The sequence below is a fragment of the Strongylocentrotus purpuratus genome, unplaced genomic scaffold (genome assembly GCF_000002235.5).
Source record: "Strongylocentrotus purpuratus isolate Spur 01 unplaced genomic scaffold, Spur_5.0 spur5_scaffold_1, whole genome shotgun sequence".
NCBI classification, from domain to species: Eukaryota; Metazoa; Echinodermata; class Echinoidea; order Camarodonta; family Strongylocentrotidae; genus Strongylocentrotus; species Strongylocentrotus purpuratus.
In genome coordinates this window covers 33,166,340-33,184,599 of record NW_022145594.1, presented here as the reverse complement: position 1 = coordinate 33,184,599, position 18,260 = coordinate 33,166,340, and the positions used below count along the sequence as shown (strand labels likewise).

The 18,260-nt window shown below is 38.9% G+C and overlaps 3 protein-coding genes across 3 annotated transcripts; 1 reads left to right on the top strand and 2 right to left on the bottom strand.

Moving 5' to 3' along the window:
• Positions 1-1,800: 1,800 nt before the first annotated feature.
• LOC105441563 (gastrula zinc finger protein XlCGF52.1) lies at positions 1,801-9,375 on the bottom strand. Its single transcript, XM_030978082.1, has 2 exons — positions 7,643-9,375; positions 1,801-3,574 (listed from the first exon to the last, which is right to left on the bottom strand). Exons 1-2 carry the CDS (start codon positions 7,767-7,769, stop codon positions 2,379-2,381), a joined length of 1,323 nt encoding a protein of 440 aa, XP_030833942.1. The 5' UTR covers positions 7,770-9,375; the 3' UTR covers positions 1,801-2,378.
• Positions 9,376-9,945: 570 nt separating this feature from the next.
• Positions 9,946-10,707, top strand: LOC105437309. The gene has a single exon (XM_011663780.1). The coding sequence runs from the start codon at positions 9,946-9,948 to the stop codon at positions 10,705-10,707; it is 762 nt and encodes a 253-aa protein (XP_011662082.1).
• A 1,558-nt stretch (positions 10,708-12,265) lies between these two features.
• LOC115921052 (zinc finger protein 501-like) lies at positions 12,266-14,912 on the bottom strand. The gene has a single exon (XM_030978084.1). The coding sequence runs from the start codon at positions 14,533-14,535 to the stop codon at positions 13,453-13,455; it is 1,083 nt and encodes a 360-aa protein (XP_030833944.1). The 5' UTR covers positions 14,536-14,912; the 3' UTR covers positions 12,266-13,452.
• Positions 14,913-18,260: the final 3,348 nt, after the last annotated feature.

Below are 18,260 nucleotides of genomic sequence, written 5' to 3'. Positions count from 1 at the left end.
GATATGAGCAAAACTTTGCAATGATGGCGCGAGGTCTTTTGTTCTTGGGGTTGGCGTCTGCAGACCCGGCATCGTTTGCGATTCCGCCCCTCGGAGCGACGCGATGTGAACGATCTATGTCGACTGCTGTTAGGTTGACGCCCAGTCGTTCACTCGCTAGTTGGCAGATGACGTCATCTGTGATTTCCGTGTTGCTCTCTTTCACGCCGTAAAACTTCAGACAATTGCGGCGAGAGTATTGATCAGCCTCATTCATCGCCAGTGTAAGGTTGTGAATTGAGGTTGACTGCTTCTCAAAATTCCAACTACATTTGAAAGACAATACTAATTTAGAACTTCCCTAAAAAAAAAGGGGGGGGGGGCTTAAAAATGTCTTTAAGTGGGAAAATAACGACTATTAGTTGTCAAATCGACTTAGGAGTTATAGAGCCAGTAAGTAATAGTCTGATTTTCAGACCATTTGGTCGTACGTTTTATGCTGCGCAAATATTTAATCAGTTTAATTTTGGCCATTACAAGAAGTGGGCTATTGATGTAGACAAATGCATATGTACCCTTTACAGCTCATTTTATGTATGTTATTACCAAAGATGAAAAAAAAGGCCAGTCAGTCACTCAATAGTGTCTGACAGTGAAGTCTAGCAAGTAAACAGGTTTCCTTGCATAATTTGAATATTAGGACATTGCTAATGTTTAAATTTCACAGATAGGACATACATGACATATTCATAATTCCTGCAAAGTTCTACATAATTTGAAGTTGGCTGCAAAAGGGACATAGTATCTTTAGCACTTTCTCTACCTTCAACAGTCTCGAATCTCTCTCTTTAGATAATATAGAAATATCTCTGTCCTATAATCTCTCCTAATCTTCTACTGATCGCTTTTTCTGTAGTTCGATATTTCCTCCCTCCCTAGCTTCCCCTCTTTCTCTCTCTTAAGATAATTTATACATTTTCTGTATTTTCTCTTATGTATCTTCTTCTAATGTTCTGCTGATCCCTCTATCTCTAGTGCGATATCCGATTCCTCCTTAGATAATCTAGAATCTAGAAACCCTCTGTTCCCCTCTAATATCTCCTTCTAGTGTTCTGCTGAATCCCCTTTCTCTAGCCCGATATCTCCCCCCCCCCCCCCATCCTCTCTCTCTTTCTCTCTCTCTCTCTCTTCAGATAATTTATCAATTTTTCTGCACGTGTTCTTATCCTCTAATATCTCATTTAAATCTTCTGCTGATCCCTCTTTCTCTAGTTCGATCTCTTTCTCTCTCTTTCTCACTATCTCTTAACATTTATCGAAATACTTCAGGCAGTCACATCTCCAGTGAAATAGTAACTACAAAATCTCCATACACACATCATTACTCAAATATGAGAATTGGTACAATTATAAACAAAACAACCAAGATCATGTCATTAATTTTGTCTAAAGCAGCGTTTTAATCCACCTTAATGTACAACCTTCCAGGACAGGTATTTTCTTAAAGGCTAAACTGATCACATGCTGTTCTTCAAATTGGCAACAATTATACATGTACTTATATTCCATTGCTACAGTGTTCTCATAAAAAGTAATGTCTATGAAAACAATAATAAGAAAAGATTTAGAACCTCTCAATGTTTTGGCAATTTAAGCATTTTACAGCTTACTTCTTTTCTAGAAAACATGATACTAATAATAACAATAATTATTATTAATATCATAGTGATAATTATAATGATTATAATAATGATAATAATCATACAGGTAATTTTCATGATTATTATTAAAATGATAGTAAGTTAGTAACTGTTTAACAATAGCAATAGTAATAATATTAATAATACTTATAATAGTGGGTTATAGTGCTTATGTCTGTCTGACTCAATCCAAATACTCAAACATTATTACACTTGCTTTAGCATGGCTGCCATTAATGAACAATTGCATTTCAAAGAATTTGGGTCGTGTGTATTAAAAATTAGATTAATGTCTTGACAAAGAACATACATAAAACGGCAGGACTCGAGCTGAAAACCATGTGATCTACAGTCCAGTGACATATCCACAAGACCACCACAACTCCAACCAAAACAAAAAAGAACAAGTAAATATAAGGTTGGCAATCTTGACATAGGGTACCTGTAGGTGATAAAAATCAAGCACACAAAATTAGCACCATTTCATTATTAACTATTCAATATTGCAAGCTACATTTGATTTTCAGTGTCTGTACAACCTGTGTGGCTTCTTATATGCCTACAAGAAAGGAGTTACTGCTGAACCCTCTGTTACAACTTACAAACGAATCATTTATGAGGCATTTCTCCTATGTGACTTTTCATATGCAATAGCAGGCTCTTCTCATAGAAAAACCCCTTGTTACAAACGTTACATCATTAGGACTTTTCCATATTAGTTTCTTTGGTGTGTATCGTTTTATGTCTTAAAAGAGATCTTCTTTGGGAAAATGCTTTGTTACAAATCAAACATACATGAGGCTTTTCTCCACTGTGAGTTGACATATGCTTTGTATGGGTACTCTTTTCCCGAAAGCTTTTGTCACAGATGGAGCATGGAAAGGGTTTTTCTCCCGTATGGATCCTCATGTGTCGTTTGCAATAACTTTTACTAGTGAACCTTTTCTCACAAATGGAACAAAAATATGGCTTTTCTCCTGTGTGAACTTTCTGATGTTCTGTCAGTTGAAACCGTTCGGAAAAGCTTTTGCCACAGACGGGACACAAATATGGCTTTTCTCCTGCGTGAACTTTCTGATGTTGTGTCAGAAAATCCCGCTCGGAAAAGGTTTTGCTACATATGGAACACTGGAAGGGCCTTTCACCTGTGTGGATTTTTATGTGCCTTGAAAGGTGATGGGTGTGGGAAAAAGTTTTTTTACAAAAAGAACACTCGTAAGGCCTTTCTCCTGTGTGGGATCTCATGTGCCTTGAAAGGTGACCGCTGGTGGAAAGTGATTTTTGACAAAAAGAACACTTGTAAGGCATTTCTCCTGGATAGGATCCTGTATGGGATCTTATATGTCTTGAGAACTCATCAACACGACTAAATCTCAAATCACAGACCATACACTGATGTGGCTTCTTGCTAGGGGCCTTTTCTCTTCCATGACTTTCCATGTGCCTAGACAACCTAGACTTGATGTAAAAACCTTTGCTACAAACACGACAGAGAAAGCGTTTTTCTTCAGTTAGGCTGCAGTTAGGATCATTTTGATCGCTTCCTGTTGCACAAAGTTGGGAAGACTGATTGATCATCTCATCATATTCCATCATGATGTCTTCATTCCTATCTATATCTATTCCTTCAGGTTTATGATTTGATGTGGTAGCATCCAGTGCCTCTCTGTCAGCTGCTTGTTTTTCATGAAAACAAGCCACTTGGCTTGGTATGAGATAAGAGTCATTCTCACTTGTGCAACTCTCTCTTTCAGATGAATCGGATTGAGTTCCTAAGTAATCTTGTAATGGGAAATCCTCTGGAAGATGTCTTGCACCGTCACATGATCTATCACCTGACATTTCCTGACTGTTTCTCATACTTTGATAGGAGCTCTGCAAACTTGAATCCCCACCTGAGCACAAAGAGTGGGATGAAATATGTATCTTTGATTTGAAATGGGAACCTTCTCAAGTAAGCTACCTGTACATGCAGACAACTACAACAGGGTACTGTTGTTTACCTTTCATTTAATTCAAAAGTATACATTCAAATGTAAACATTGAGAACAATTTCATGGAAAAAAGGGTACCTGAGATATGTTTCTATCACAGTCACATACCCCAAAACACATACATGTATTATATACTGTGCTCCTATTACCTCAAGAATGTTTATCATTTCTGTTCACAAGTATAGTATCAAAGTCATGACCAAAGTATGAGATAAGCTTAAGAGTGCATCACAAAACTGTATCTTATCTACACTCATTGAGGCAAGTAGGAAAAATGAACATTGTTTCTCACAGCTACATTACCCACAAAACAGTGCCATTTGCAGCTGGCCTTTCATTTACACATCAGGTGGATATCAATTTACGGCAACTTAACATTTCATGTGGGCAAGGGGCTTCGGAGTGTAAACTTATCTAAAATTCATATCTAAAATTTGAAATACTGATTCCCAAATGTGGGACTTTCAAGAGTTCTGTGGAATTCTCATACTCATACACACCTTACTGTGGCAAATTTCATCCCTCCTGCTACATGGGGGAGAAAAAAAACTCTCACTTTCATTAACCAGTGTAGTTTTTCATATTTCCTTTAAGTGAACCACTTTGGCGAAAACTTTAGCAACACACTGATCACCCATACAGCTTTTTCACTGGTAATTAATTAATAACATAATCATTTTGGCAGAAGATAAAAACCTTATGAAGAGCACAGGTGTTGGGGATATTAAATCAATCATATTCTACAGAGTTCTGTGCATATCTCAGGAAATAATGTGAACATTACTGGAGCTAATCTCAATGCTCCTCCTACAAAGGCAAGAAAATGCCCCCTTGCATACTTAAACCCATTGCCAACAGGAACTAGTTGGATGAACCCATTGCCTGCAAGAACTGGATGGATGAACCTATTGCCTACAGGAACTGGATGGATGAACCTATTGCCTACAGGAACTAGATGGATGAACCTATTGCCTACAGGAACTGGGTGGATGAACCAATTGCCTACAGGAACTGGGTGGATGAACCAATCGCCAGCAGGAATCGGGTGGATCCACACTTTTTTCGTTATATTTAACGGGTTTGAAGAGTATTTTTCATCACCATTCTCTCTCTTATCATGTTTATGCTGATGATATTCAAATATATACTTCTTTCAAACCCAATCAGAGCAATGCAGCCAGCGCTATCCATAACATTGAGACTTGTGTACAAGATGTTCATAATTGGTTAAACTCACATTCACTGAAATTAAATCTCGCCAAATGCGAATTTATAATGTATGGTTCTGAGACTCAGTTAGAGAAGATTTCTTTCATCACTTCAATTACTCTTGCTGGACATGAAATTACCCTATCTAATGTATGTCGCAACCTTGGTGTGTTTCTCGACCCAAACATGAAAATGTCTACTTAAATTCAATATGTCTCAAAATCAGTACGTTATCAGTTATGCAATTTGGGTTTTATTCGTAAATATCTTAACCGTGGTGCCACTGAGAAAATTACTCATGCTTTGATTTCTTCTCGCTTGGATTTTGGTAATGGCCTTTTGTTTAGTTCGCCTCACATCCTACTCGCAAAATTACAAAGATTACAGAATGCTGCTGCTCGTGTCGTGACCCTGTCCAACAAGTACAGTCACATCACACCAGTCCTCAAATCACTCCATTGGTTGCCCGTAGAAAAACGTGTTGTTTTCAAGATTATTTTGCTATTATTTCACTGTATACATGGCTCTGCTCCGCAGTATAACATCGGCTTGATTAAGCATTACTTTCCTTCTAGACAAATACGTTCTCAAAACTCTGGCTTACTTGTTACTCCTAGGGTTAAAACAAAGTGGGGGGAGCGAACCTTCGCTCATGCTGGGCCTTCGTTATGGAATACTCTCCCTCAATGGGTTAAGAATAGCAGTTCTGCTGAAGTGTTAAAAAACAATCTTAAGAAATATCTGTTTAATTTAGCTTATAATTGATCACCATTACCTTTCATGTCTGTACCTTTCCTATCGCACTTTGTATAAATGTATCATGTACGTATTTCATCTTTTGCACAAGCTGCGCCTTGAGCATTTGACTGTCAAGTGGATTTGGCGCCTTATAAATCATATGTATTATTATTATTATTAAAGTCTATGGGCTCGAGAGAATGCAGTAATCAAATGTCAAGTGTGGGTTTTCATATGCTTAGTACAGGTACTCTTTTCCCTAAAAATTTTGTTACAGACGAAGCACGGAAAGGGTTTTTCTCCCGTATGGATCCTCATGTGTCGTTTGCAAGTACTGCTGCTAGTGAACCTTTTCTCACAAACAAAACAAAAATGTGGCTTTTCTCCTGTGTGAACTTTCTGATGTTCTGTCAGATAACCCCATTCGGAAAAGGTTTTGGTACATACAGAACACTCAAATGGCCTTTCACCCGTGTGGCTTCTTATATGCCTTACAAGAAAAGAGTTACTGCTGAACCCACTGTTACAAACCAATCGTTTATGAGGCATTTCTCCTATGTAACCCATCTTTCACAACATTCACATATACATGTAGGTAGATGCACCCCCTCCCCCCCTGTCTTTGATATTTTTCTCCCTCTTCTTTCTCCTGTATTGGTACTACCTCATCATTTTACCTTATATTTACTTTTAAGTTTTAATTGTATAATTTTTTTTTGTATTACTGGGGGTAGTTCTTGACAAATCATTTTTGATTTTTGACTTCCTCTTCCACATTTGCTGAATTTTTTCTTTTTAAAACATACATTGCTCCAACTGGAGTCATTTTATATATAATGTACATGTTCTATTATTGTATTGTATGTATGTATTTCATTTTATGTAGCTCCCTAAGTTTTGCATTTGTGGAGAAATAAATTGAACTTGAACATATGCAATAGCAGGCTCTTCTCATAGCAAAACCCCTTGTTACAAACGTTACATCATTAGGACTTTTCCATATAAAGTTTCTTTGGTGTGTATCGTTTTATGTCTTAAAAGAGTTCTTCTTTGGGAAAATGCTTTGTTACAAATCAAACATACATAATACTTTTCTCCACTGTGAGTTGTCATATGCTTTGTAGTGGTACTCTTTTCTCGAAAGCTTTTGTCACAGATGGAGCATGGAAAGGTTTTTTTCTCCCGTATGGATCTTCATGTGTCGTTTGCAATAACTGTTACTAGTGAACCTTTTCTCACAAATGGAACAAAAATATGGCTTTTCTCCTGTGTGAATTCTCATATGATCTGTAATGGTACTCTTTTCTCGAAAGCTTTTGTCACAGACAGGACACAAATATGGCTTTTCATCTGAGTGAATTTTCTGATGATCTGTCAGATAACCCCGTTCGGAAAAGGTTTTGCTACATACTGAACACTTGAAGGGCTTTTCACCTGTGTGGATTTTTATGTGCCTTGAAAGGTGATGGGTTTGGGAAAATGTTTTTTTACAAAAAGAACACTCGTAAGGCCTTTCTCCTGTGTGGGATCTTTTGTGCCTTGAAAGGTGACCGCTGGAGGAAAATGATTTTTGACAAAAAGAACACTTGTAAGGCATTTCTCCTGTATAGGATCCTGTATGGGATCTTATATGTCTTAAGAACTCATCAACACGACTAAATCTCAAATCACAGACCATACACTGATGTGACTTCTTGCTTGGGGCCTTTTCTATTCCATGGATTTCCATGTGCCTAGACAACCTACACTTGAAGTAAAAACCCTTGCTACAAACATGACAAAGAAAGCGTTTTTCTTCAGTTAGGCTGCAGCTAGGATCATTTTGATCGCTTCCTGTTGCATGAAGCTGGGAAGACTGATTGTTCATCTCATTATATTCCATCGTGATGTCTGCATTCCTATCTATATCCATTCTTCCAGGTTCATGAGATGACGTGGTAGCATCCGGTGTCTCTCTGTCAGCTGCCCGTTTTTCATGAAAATAAGCCACTTGGCTTGGTATGAGATAAGAGTCATTCTCACTTGTGCAACTCTCTCTTTCAGATGAATCAGATTGAGTTCCTAAGTAATCTTGTAACGGGAAATCCTCTGGAAGATGTCTTGCGCCATCACGTGATCTATCACCTGACATTTCCTGAGTGTTTCTCATAATTTGATAGGAGCTCTGCAAACTTGAATCCCCACCTGAGCACAAAGAGCAGGATGAAATATGTATCTTAGATTTTAAATGAAACCTTCTCAAGTAAGCTACCTGTACATGCAGACAACTACAACAGGGTACTGGTGTTCACCTTTTATTAAATTCAAAAGTATACATTCAATGTAAACATTGAGAACAATTTCATGGAAAAAATGGGTACCTGAGATGTGTTTCTATCACAGCCACATACCCCAAAACACATACAGGTATTATATACTGTGCTCCTATTAACTCAAGAATGTTAACCATTTCTGTTCACAAGTATAGTATCAAAGCCATGACCAAAGTATGAGATAAGCTTAAGAGTGCATCACAAAACTGTATCTTATCTACACTCAGTGAGGCAAGTAGGAAAAATGAACATTGTTTCTCACAGCTACATGTACACTGTATTATTGTTTACCCACAAAACATTGCCATTTGCAGCTGGCCTTTCATTTACACATCAGGTGCATATCAATTTACGGCAACTTAACATTTCATGTGGGCAAGGGGCTTCGGAGTGTAAACTTATCTAAAATTCCTATCTAAAATTTGAAATACTGATTCCCAAATGTGGGACTTTCAAAAGTTCTGTGGAATTCTCATACTCATACACACCTTACTGTGGCAAATTTCATCCCTCCTGCTACATGGGGGAACCAGTGTAGTTTTTTCAAATTTCCTATAAGTTAACGACTTTGACGAAAGCTTTAGCGAATTGGGTGGATGAACCCATTGCATACAAGAACTGGGTAGATGAACCCATTGCCTGCAGGAACTGGGTGGATGAACCCATTGCCTGCAGGAACTGGGTGAATGAACCCATTGCCTGCAGGAACTGGGTGAATGAACCCATTGCATACAAGAACTGGGTAGATGAACCTATTGCCTACAGGAACTGGATGGATGAACCCATTGCCTGCAGGAACTGGGTGGATGAACCCATTGCCTGCAGGAACTGGGTGAATGAACCCATTGCCTGCAGGAACTGGGTGAATGAACCCATTGCATACAAGAACTGGGTAGATGAACCTATTGCCTACAGGAACTGGGTGAATGAACCCTTTGCCTACAGGAACTGGATGGATGAACCCATTGCCTACAGGAACTGGGTGAATGAACCCTTTGCCTACAGGAACTGGATGGATGAACCCTTTGCCTACAGGAACTGGATGGATGAACCCATTGTCTACAGGGACTGAGTGGATGAACTAAGGCTGTGAATAACCGTGTAATGATTTAGAACCTCTCAATGTGTTGGCAATTTAAGCATTTTACAGCTTACTTTTCTAGAAAACATGATAATATTAATTACAATAATTATTATTATCATAGTGATAATTGTAATAATTATAATAATGATAATAATCATACAGGAAATGTTCATGATTATTACCAAAATAATAGTAACAATAACAATTATAGTCATAATATTAATAATACTTATAAAGGTGGGTTATAGTGCTAATGTCTGTCAGACTTGACAATCATAATGCTCAAATATTATTACGCTGGCTTTAGCATGGCTGCCATTAATGAACTATTGCGTTTCAAGGAATCTGGGTCGTGTGTATTAAAAGTGGAATTTATGTTCGTTATCGAACGCATACCTTCGCGAACAGCTGCATTATGTAATCTTTTGTTATATGCATTCTCGTTATTCGAGATTCGAGCTTACACGCTCATTCTCGGTTATGCAGTCAGAGCTCTGTTACCCTCCCATCCCAAAATAACTTCCCTTTTAAAACTATTACATATATCATATTAAAGAAGCAAATGCATAGCATTTATTTACGCCGATCATTATTTGTGTCATGATCATGATCGTCAAAACTTGTCGCCCTTTTATGCGACCACGCTATTTTTGTCGGTTTTTGCTGTTTGGTTTCTTTTTTATATCTTCCATTTGGCAGAAGAATGGAGCAAGCTGTCCTCGCCACTCCAGGATCCATCATTACAAGCCTTGGCACTCTATGATCTTCCTTCACTCCTGATGACTGCCAAGGCATCTTCAACCACCAAGCAATACCTTCATTCTTGGAAAAGATGGGAGGATTGGGCCACGTCTAAAAAAGGTGTGTCGGTTTTCCCGGTGCAATCCTTCCATTTATCTCTGTACATATCACATTTGGCTACAACCGGCATGAAGTCGCTTGCCGACTCTGCGACAGCAGCTATAAAGTGGGTCCACAACTTAGCAGGTCTGCATTCTCCTACCGATAACCCAATGGTCAAGCTCGCCCTGCAAGGTTTCAAACGCGCCACATCTTCACCGACACTAAGAAAGCATCCGATCACCCCGGATATTCTGATGAAGATCTACGAGAAATACGGGCATGACCATGCTTCTCTAGCAGATCTACGGGTTTTGTTTGCGTGCTTCATTTCTTATGCTGGTTTCTTGAGATTTGATGATCTGAAAAATATTTCCAATAACGACCTCACATTCACATCTGATCGTCTCGTCATTCATCTCGCGAGCTCAAAAACAGACCAATTTAGACAGGGGTCTGATGTCGTTATCGCTAGATCATTCAAGCAATCATGTCCAGTTCGTGTAGCTGAGAGATATCTTGCAGCCCTCCGAGATCCTCCGGGCTCGCTTCTACCTGTCCTTCGTAGACTATGCTCATCTACCAAAGGTTTAACTCCTACCGTTCACCCTCTCAGTTATACCCGTACCCGTGAAATAGTGCTAGACGCCATCAAGCCGTTTGTAACTGACATCTCAGCTTACGGTCTCCACAGCATGAGGTCAGGAGGGGCAACTGCAGCCTTAAACGCCAATGTCTCACCTTTTCTGATTTCGAGGCACGGACGATGGAAGTCGACAAAGGCCAGGAACGCTTATTTACAACCCGACGCCAAGTCTGACCTCATACCTTCACAGAGCCTCGGAATTTGAATCACTATTGTTCGTATTTGACTATCTAGCTCGTATATTCGTAGTATACTGCCAACAATTTCGCTATTTTACACGTATGTTTACATGACACCTACAAAACTCTTATCCAAAAATAATTGTAGGTGCACGGTTTTTTCATAAACAAGGAACAGGGAGTGCGCCCTCGTTCAGTTCCCTTGGTCGCAACCACGTTTCCTCCAAAAAATAACAAATACATTGGGGGTTGTTCGTGGCCTCCGTAAACTAGTGTCCAACACTAGCTAGGCACTGGACGCCTTGTTTTCCATTTTCGCTAGGTTTATCCTTAAAACTAAATACATAAATAAATAAATATAGATAAATCGCACGATTAGCTTCCACCTAACAAAATTGATGTATATATTTCGTGCGCATGTAATGCTTTCCGTAGGCGCCTAAATACAGCCTACCTGGTTCTACATATTTAAACGTGTCTCATGTTTACTGTCTATATTACACGTCGTGTTATTATCCATCAAATTGAAAGAAGAATTTGTAAAAAGAAGAAGTGTAAACAAAAATAAAGAAGAGTCAAGAGCCAGTACTGCTCCGTACCAATCTGTTCACCAATATCCTGTTTCATACTTGTCATTTATTTTGTATTAAGGTAGATATAGAATATAAATTAACTTTCTGACGGAACGTAAGTGGAGGAAGAAAATTAGATTGTCTTGCCAAAGAACATTCATGAAACGGCGGGACTTGAGCTGCAAAACCATATGATCTACAGTCCAGTGACATATCCACTAGACCACCACATCTCCACAATAACAAGTAAATATAAGGTTGGCAATCTTGACATAGGGTACCTGTAGGTGATACAAATCTAGCACACAAAATTAGCACCATTTTATAATTAACTATTCAATATTGCAAGCTACATTTGATTTTCTTAGTTAACCTTGCTAAATATCACTTTGGCATAATTTAGAAATCAATAGACCACTTTGGAAATAGATCATGAACAAATGTCCCCAATATATTGACAGATCTTTCAAACATGGAGAGGTTTGTAGAATATTTAGCTACTGCAAAAGGGATGGAGGTGCTACATGAATACATTTTGTTTGCCATCTTGAAAAGGAAACTTCCACCTGTGTATCATAGAATGTACTACATGTGGCTGTCAGTGCATAGATTACATATCGTCGGTGGGGTGACAAAACCTTGTTTCTCAAAAATCATGAATTTTCAGGAGAGTGAAAAAACCTTTCCTGTCTCAACAGATTTAGTGCTGTGACACCATCCTTTGTGTGGAATTTGTGAAAAAACCAAGACAGGAGGCGTTCCATGGATTTATCAGGTGGTGTCGTAGGCCATTAGGTACAAAATTATGCTAAAAAAATTGAGATACGAGGTTTTGTCACCCCAGCGACGATACATTCCACAAACATATCATGTATCCAGCATTCCTATTGATGGCTTTTACAGTTTTATTTTTACAAATTTATTTTAACAAATGACCTTCCTCTGCCTATGCACAGATACCATCTACAAAGTGGCTTACCGTACTCCTCCAAATATCAGAATATGGCCTTTCATTGGTACTCTTTTTTGCCCTTGTAACAATCAGTGTTGGACAGTATAATAGTAAGGCATTATTTAAATGACTCCTTAGAAACACTCGATGTTGAAATCCTTATATATATATAAGGGCAAAAAACTTCAGAAACGTAGACAAAATCTGATGGTGAACTTTCATTTGCACATGCTGCCCCAGTTTAATGTTTTAAAGTTTCAGTCTGACCTAAAAACACTTATATTCCAAATCCTAAACGGATAAAAGGAACTCAGTAACCTGTTTTTCTTTGCTTTCTGTGTAGCTTTTTTCTTACCAAGCGCACTATAGGGACATGCGTATGTAATGTGTTATGCGCTATACACGAATAGTGTATAAAGTATTATCATTAGTAGTTCGAGGACTGCCACCCATATAAAACAAACACTCATACGGCTTATCTCCTGCGTGGGACATGTACATGTATGTGCATTTTATGGATATATTCACAGGAAATCTTTTGTTTTAAATAGTAGGCTCACTTTGTTCCATAGGGTCTTCGTGTAGGGTTGTTGGGTTACACAAACTATTGTGAATAATCTATCCCTAAGTCCCGAAGAGTCGGGTGTAATGTTTGAGAAAGACACTCGTTTTATCGTTCCAGTTTACCAGGGGTTTTCTGAAAAACCTACAGCAAATCTTCGAAAAAATCTCATCTCGACCCAAAGCTTACGAGATAATATTCACAGGAGTTTGTCAAAAGGCTAGCAGTTGACACGTCTTCATTGTCTAATTGTACAGGCATATTTCCACTTATGGAGATGTAAAAAGATTTCCATATCTCAAGAACAATCTTGAAAAAAATTGATTATTAGTATTCAATTTAGTTGCCTTGTCATGATTATTTGGCATTTTTACACAAAAGTTTGTGTAACCCGACGTGATGCACCTGACCTTTCATGAATATGGGGGCATGTTTTCATGATAGTTCATGTAACCTGACAACCTGACCTGATACAAAGACCAGATGGAACCAAACAAGCCACAGACAGAACACCCATAGGGCTTTTCACCCGTGTGGCTTCTTATACGCCTTTAACAAGAAAGGAGTTACTGCTGAACCCTCTGTTATAAACCAATCCTTTATGAGGCATTTCTCCTATGTGGCTTTTCATATGCAATAGCAGGCTCTTCTCATAACAAAACCCATTGTTTCAAATGTTACATCATTAGGATTTTTCTATATTAGTTTCTTTGGTGTGTATCGTTTTATGTCTTAAAAGAGTTCTTCTTTGGGAAAATGCTTTGTTACAAATCAAACATACATGAGGCTTTTCTCCACTGTGAGTTGTCATATGCTTCGTATGGGTACTCTTTTCCCGAAAGCTTTTGTCACAGATGGAGCATGGAAAGGGTTTTTCTCCCGTATGGATCCTCATGTGTCGTTTGCAATAACTGTTACTAGTGAACCTTTTCTCACAAATGGAACAAACATATGACCTTTCCTCTGAGTGAACTTTCTGATGTTCTGTCAGATAACCCCGTTCGGAAAAGGTTTTGCCACAGACGGAACACTCGAAGGGCCTTTCTCCTGTGTGGATTTTTATGTGCCTTGAAAGGTGATGGGTTTGGGAAAATGTTTTTTTACAAAAAGAGCACTCGTAAGGCTTTTCTCCTGTGTGGACTTTTATGTGCCTTGAAAGGTGACCACTGGTGGAAAGTGATTTTTGACAAAAAGAACACTTGTAAGGCATTTCTCCTGTATAGGATCCTGTATGGGATCTGATATGTCTTGAGAACTCATCAACACGACTAAATTTCAAATCACAGACCATACACTGATGTGGCTTCTTGCTTGGGGCCTTTTCTCTTCCATGGATTATCATGTGCCTAGACAACCTAGACTTGAAGTAAAAACCTTTGCTACAAACATGACAGAGAAAGCGTTTTTCTTCAGTTAGGCTGCAGCTAGGATCATTTTGATTGCTTCCTGTTGCATGAAGCTGGGAAGACTGATTGATCATCTCATCATATTCCATTGTGATGTCTTCATTCCTATCTACATGTATATCCATTCCTCCAGGTTTATGCGATGACGTGGTAGCATCCGGTGTCTCTCTGTCAGCTGCTCGTTTTTCATGAAAATAAGCCACTTGGCTTGGTATGAGATAAGAGTCATTCTCACTTGTGTAACTCTCTCTTTCAGATGAATCGGATTGAGTTCCTAAGTAATCTTGTAATGGGAAATCCTCTGGAAGATGTCTTGCACCGTCACATGATCTATCACCTGACATTTCCTGAGTGTTTCTCATACTTTGATAGGAGCTCTGCAAACTTGAATCCCCACCTGAGCACAAAGAGCAGGATGAAATATGTATCTTTGATTTGAAATGGAAGCTTCTCAAGTAAGCTATCTGTACATGCAGACAACTATAACAGGGTATTGGTGTTCACTTTTTTTTTTTAATGGAAACATTTAACGTTCAAATGTAAACTTGATTTTGAAAACAATGGCGCCCTTTCAGACATGTTTCTATCACAGCCACATACCTAAAATGCATGTATGTAAACTGTGCTCCTATTACATGTACCTCAAGAAGGCTATTAAAGCCCCACTGCACTACATTCAGCTACTTGCACCCTCTATATACATGTACATGTAACACACAATGCCTAATCCGTGACCATTGGTCCCCTATGATCCTCTTTTTTGTATATGTTAAGTGAGAGCTGATGTGATGAGATAACCACCCGTCAGTGACCTTTCAGGGTCGTCTAATCCCTCCTGTAAACTATTACAGATGGGCTTTAAACCTTTCTGTGGAAACCTTTTTCCATACAGCCCTGTTCACAAGTATAGTATTATGTATGCGAGGGGGCAATTTCTTGCCTTTGTAGGAGGAGCAATGAGATTAGCCACAGCAATGTTATTCTCTGAGATACCAGGAAAACCCTTGAGAATATGATTGATTTAATATTCCCAACACCTGTGTTTTTCCTTAGTATTCTGCTAGTGCCAAAATAATTATGTTATCAATTGCCAGTTTTGGGGACCTTGAAGTTGTCAAACCTTAAAGGAGAATGAAACCCTTCACTCAGTTCATTGTAACCTATGTCATTATGTAGAGGACATTTAAAGGTGAATTCCATTCATATTGAATTAGGTATCGTTAGAAAGGTTATTTTCAGTTCTTCATTTTTGTTTTTAAGTTCATTGTCAATAAACATAAGGGGAAGGAGATATCATGGAATGAAGTTACGAGAATCAAGTTTTTCTGAGAGAATTTCGTCTACGATACCATTAGGAGATTTGAGCATGTGACGTCATTCCGTGGACTATTCACAACACGGTCACCGCGCGCATTCTATTCGCAATCAGATAGCACTGCAGTGTACATATCAGAGTGAAAGTATAGACGTTATATCGGGATATTAATCATCAGTAAAAATGACAGAAAACAGCTCAGATGAACTCGAAATGATCTTTGAGTATGATGAAGAAGAAGTTAGTAGCAGAGATGATGGTATATAAGTGAAGATGATAGTGAATTGGGCGAATTAAAGACGACGAAAATGTAACGCTGATCGAATCGTGATGCGGAAGTTCAAGCTGCCAGCTAGGCCTACTCCAGGAAGCTCCGACGCCGAGCTTCGCCGGTGCATAGAGAAACATTCAAACATGCAGCGGGTGGGGCGACATTAGTCTCAAAATATGCGAAGGGAGTAATTACAATTTTGACTTTACTAGGTTGCTCGACTTCTCTGAGCATCTGGCTGGCCAGTTGAAATTATAATTTGAAGAATTAGTCTTCGATGGGGAAAAGGGGGAGATTCTTCGTCCTACCCCGACGATTCTTCCCTGTTGTATATCGTCGATTCACCATGCATGGCGAAGAGAAAGTACTGCACTACCGCGCCGTCTCTTTGCCGAGTTTTTTTTTTTGATCAGCACTGAGACATTTCATCTAGACCAGTAGTAATTACAAGCCGAGTAATAATACTTAATTTGTTCGAATGACAGACGTTTCAGCTAATTTATAACCCGAGAAAAACAACTTTATCTCCAAAAAATGTTACGCTGCAATTTGCAGCTCAGCTCAGCTCAGCCGTTCGTAGTGCAGTGTTCACCCACTGCGGTGAACACTGCACTACGAACGGCTGAGCTGAGCTATCGCGAGTTCTCCCCGTGCCGCGAAATTCAAGTTACGCTAATTATCAAAACAAAACATAGGCGAAGCCGGTGTGTCAGGATCTGCAAGACGATCAATTTTACAGTACCAAACGTCAATATTTCAAGGAAACCAAACATCGGGAAGTAACCAATGCTTATATAATTGAAAGAATGTTTATTTCTTGATTGTAAATTCGATAAAACACTTCATTAAATATCACAAAAATTGCAAAATCTACTAACAAAATTACCCATGTTTGTGTACGTTTTTACATTGAAATAATACGTTGTACTTCCGGGTTTAGGAACAGTCCACGGAACTACGTCACATATACTACGTCACGAAGGAGAATATCAACGCTTCCTGGTTCCTCTGCTTACACTTTTGATCTTTCCAAGTCTAATAATAATTTAACAACACATGCAAATTTCTGTCAATCAATATATTTGTATTCCTTATGTCATAAGCATTGCAACAATAGCAAACATGCATATTTTCACTACTTTCTTCCAAATTCACCTTTAAACTCACATTTTCATACAACAATCAGGTTCGTAGGATATGTATACCGTATTCACTAACGTTCCCAAAATAAAAAGATGGTTAGCGTCTGCTATAAGTTCAGAAGGGAGCTGCCATTATGACGTATTTGCGCTGTACTCCGCCAGTACCATGGCCTTTACAGTGACCAATTTGCCAAAGTTGACTATGGGAGGATATATATATACCTGCAATTCGCAGGGCTTGGGACCAAGCCTCAAGCTATTCTCATTTCCTGAATGGTATACACCGGTTCGAATGCAAATAGCTGCTGACCATCCATAATAATTAGTAGTAATACACCACAAGTACAAAACAAACTTTGATTTCTATTTTTGTTTTTGATGATTGAAATAGATAACCTGGCTTTATCCCAGCTCAGCTGCCTTAAGAGGTGCTCAAAGCTTTCGTTGAAACTCCTACCAGGTACGGTACCCACTTACTACACCTAGGTGGAAAGTAGGAATGTCTTGCCAATTATACGACATTAATAACATGGGGGGGGGGGGACTCAAGCCATGTGATCCTCAGTCTGGTGAGACATACATGTGTGCCCATGACACCCCTACTCAAATTACATGTAGCTTTGTGTGAAAAAGATGTCTTTTTCACCTCTTCATTGATTTGGGATATTTTAGAGGTTTTTGATGCACTACATGCCTACCAGTACCCTTTTTTTGTTTCACTGTCTGTGTGTAACAAAGGGTTTACACAAAGAGTGAAATAAAACCACATCTTTTACCATCAACAGCCATAGTAGTGCACACGAGGACCCATACCATAGAAAAGCTGTATGGGTGTTCAGTGTGTCACAAAAGCTTTCGCCTAAGTGGTACACTTAAAGGACACATGACAAACATAACCACACTAGTTAATGAATGTGAGAGTTTATCTTCTCCCCCATGTAGCAAGAGTGATGGAATTTGCCACAGTAAGGCGTGTATGATTATGAGAAGTTGAGAACTCCACAGAACTCTTGAAAGTCCCACGCTGGGGAGTCAGTATTTCAACTTTTAGATATGAATTTTAGATAAGTTTACACTCTGAAGCCCCTTTCCCACATGAAATGTAAAGTTGACATAAATTGATATCCACCTGATTTGTACAATAATACAGTGTACATGTAGCTGTGAGAAACAATGTTCATTTTTCCTAATGGCCTCACTGAGCTAAGGTGGGGACAGTTTTTCGATGCACTCTTAAGCTTATCTCCAACTCTGGTCATGAATTTAATCCCATTGCCTACAGGAATTGGGTGGATTCTGTATTAGCCCGGGGGAGGGGGGGGGGGGGGCCTTTAGAAGCCCCCCCCTCGACATTTTTTG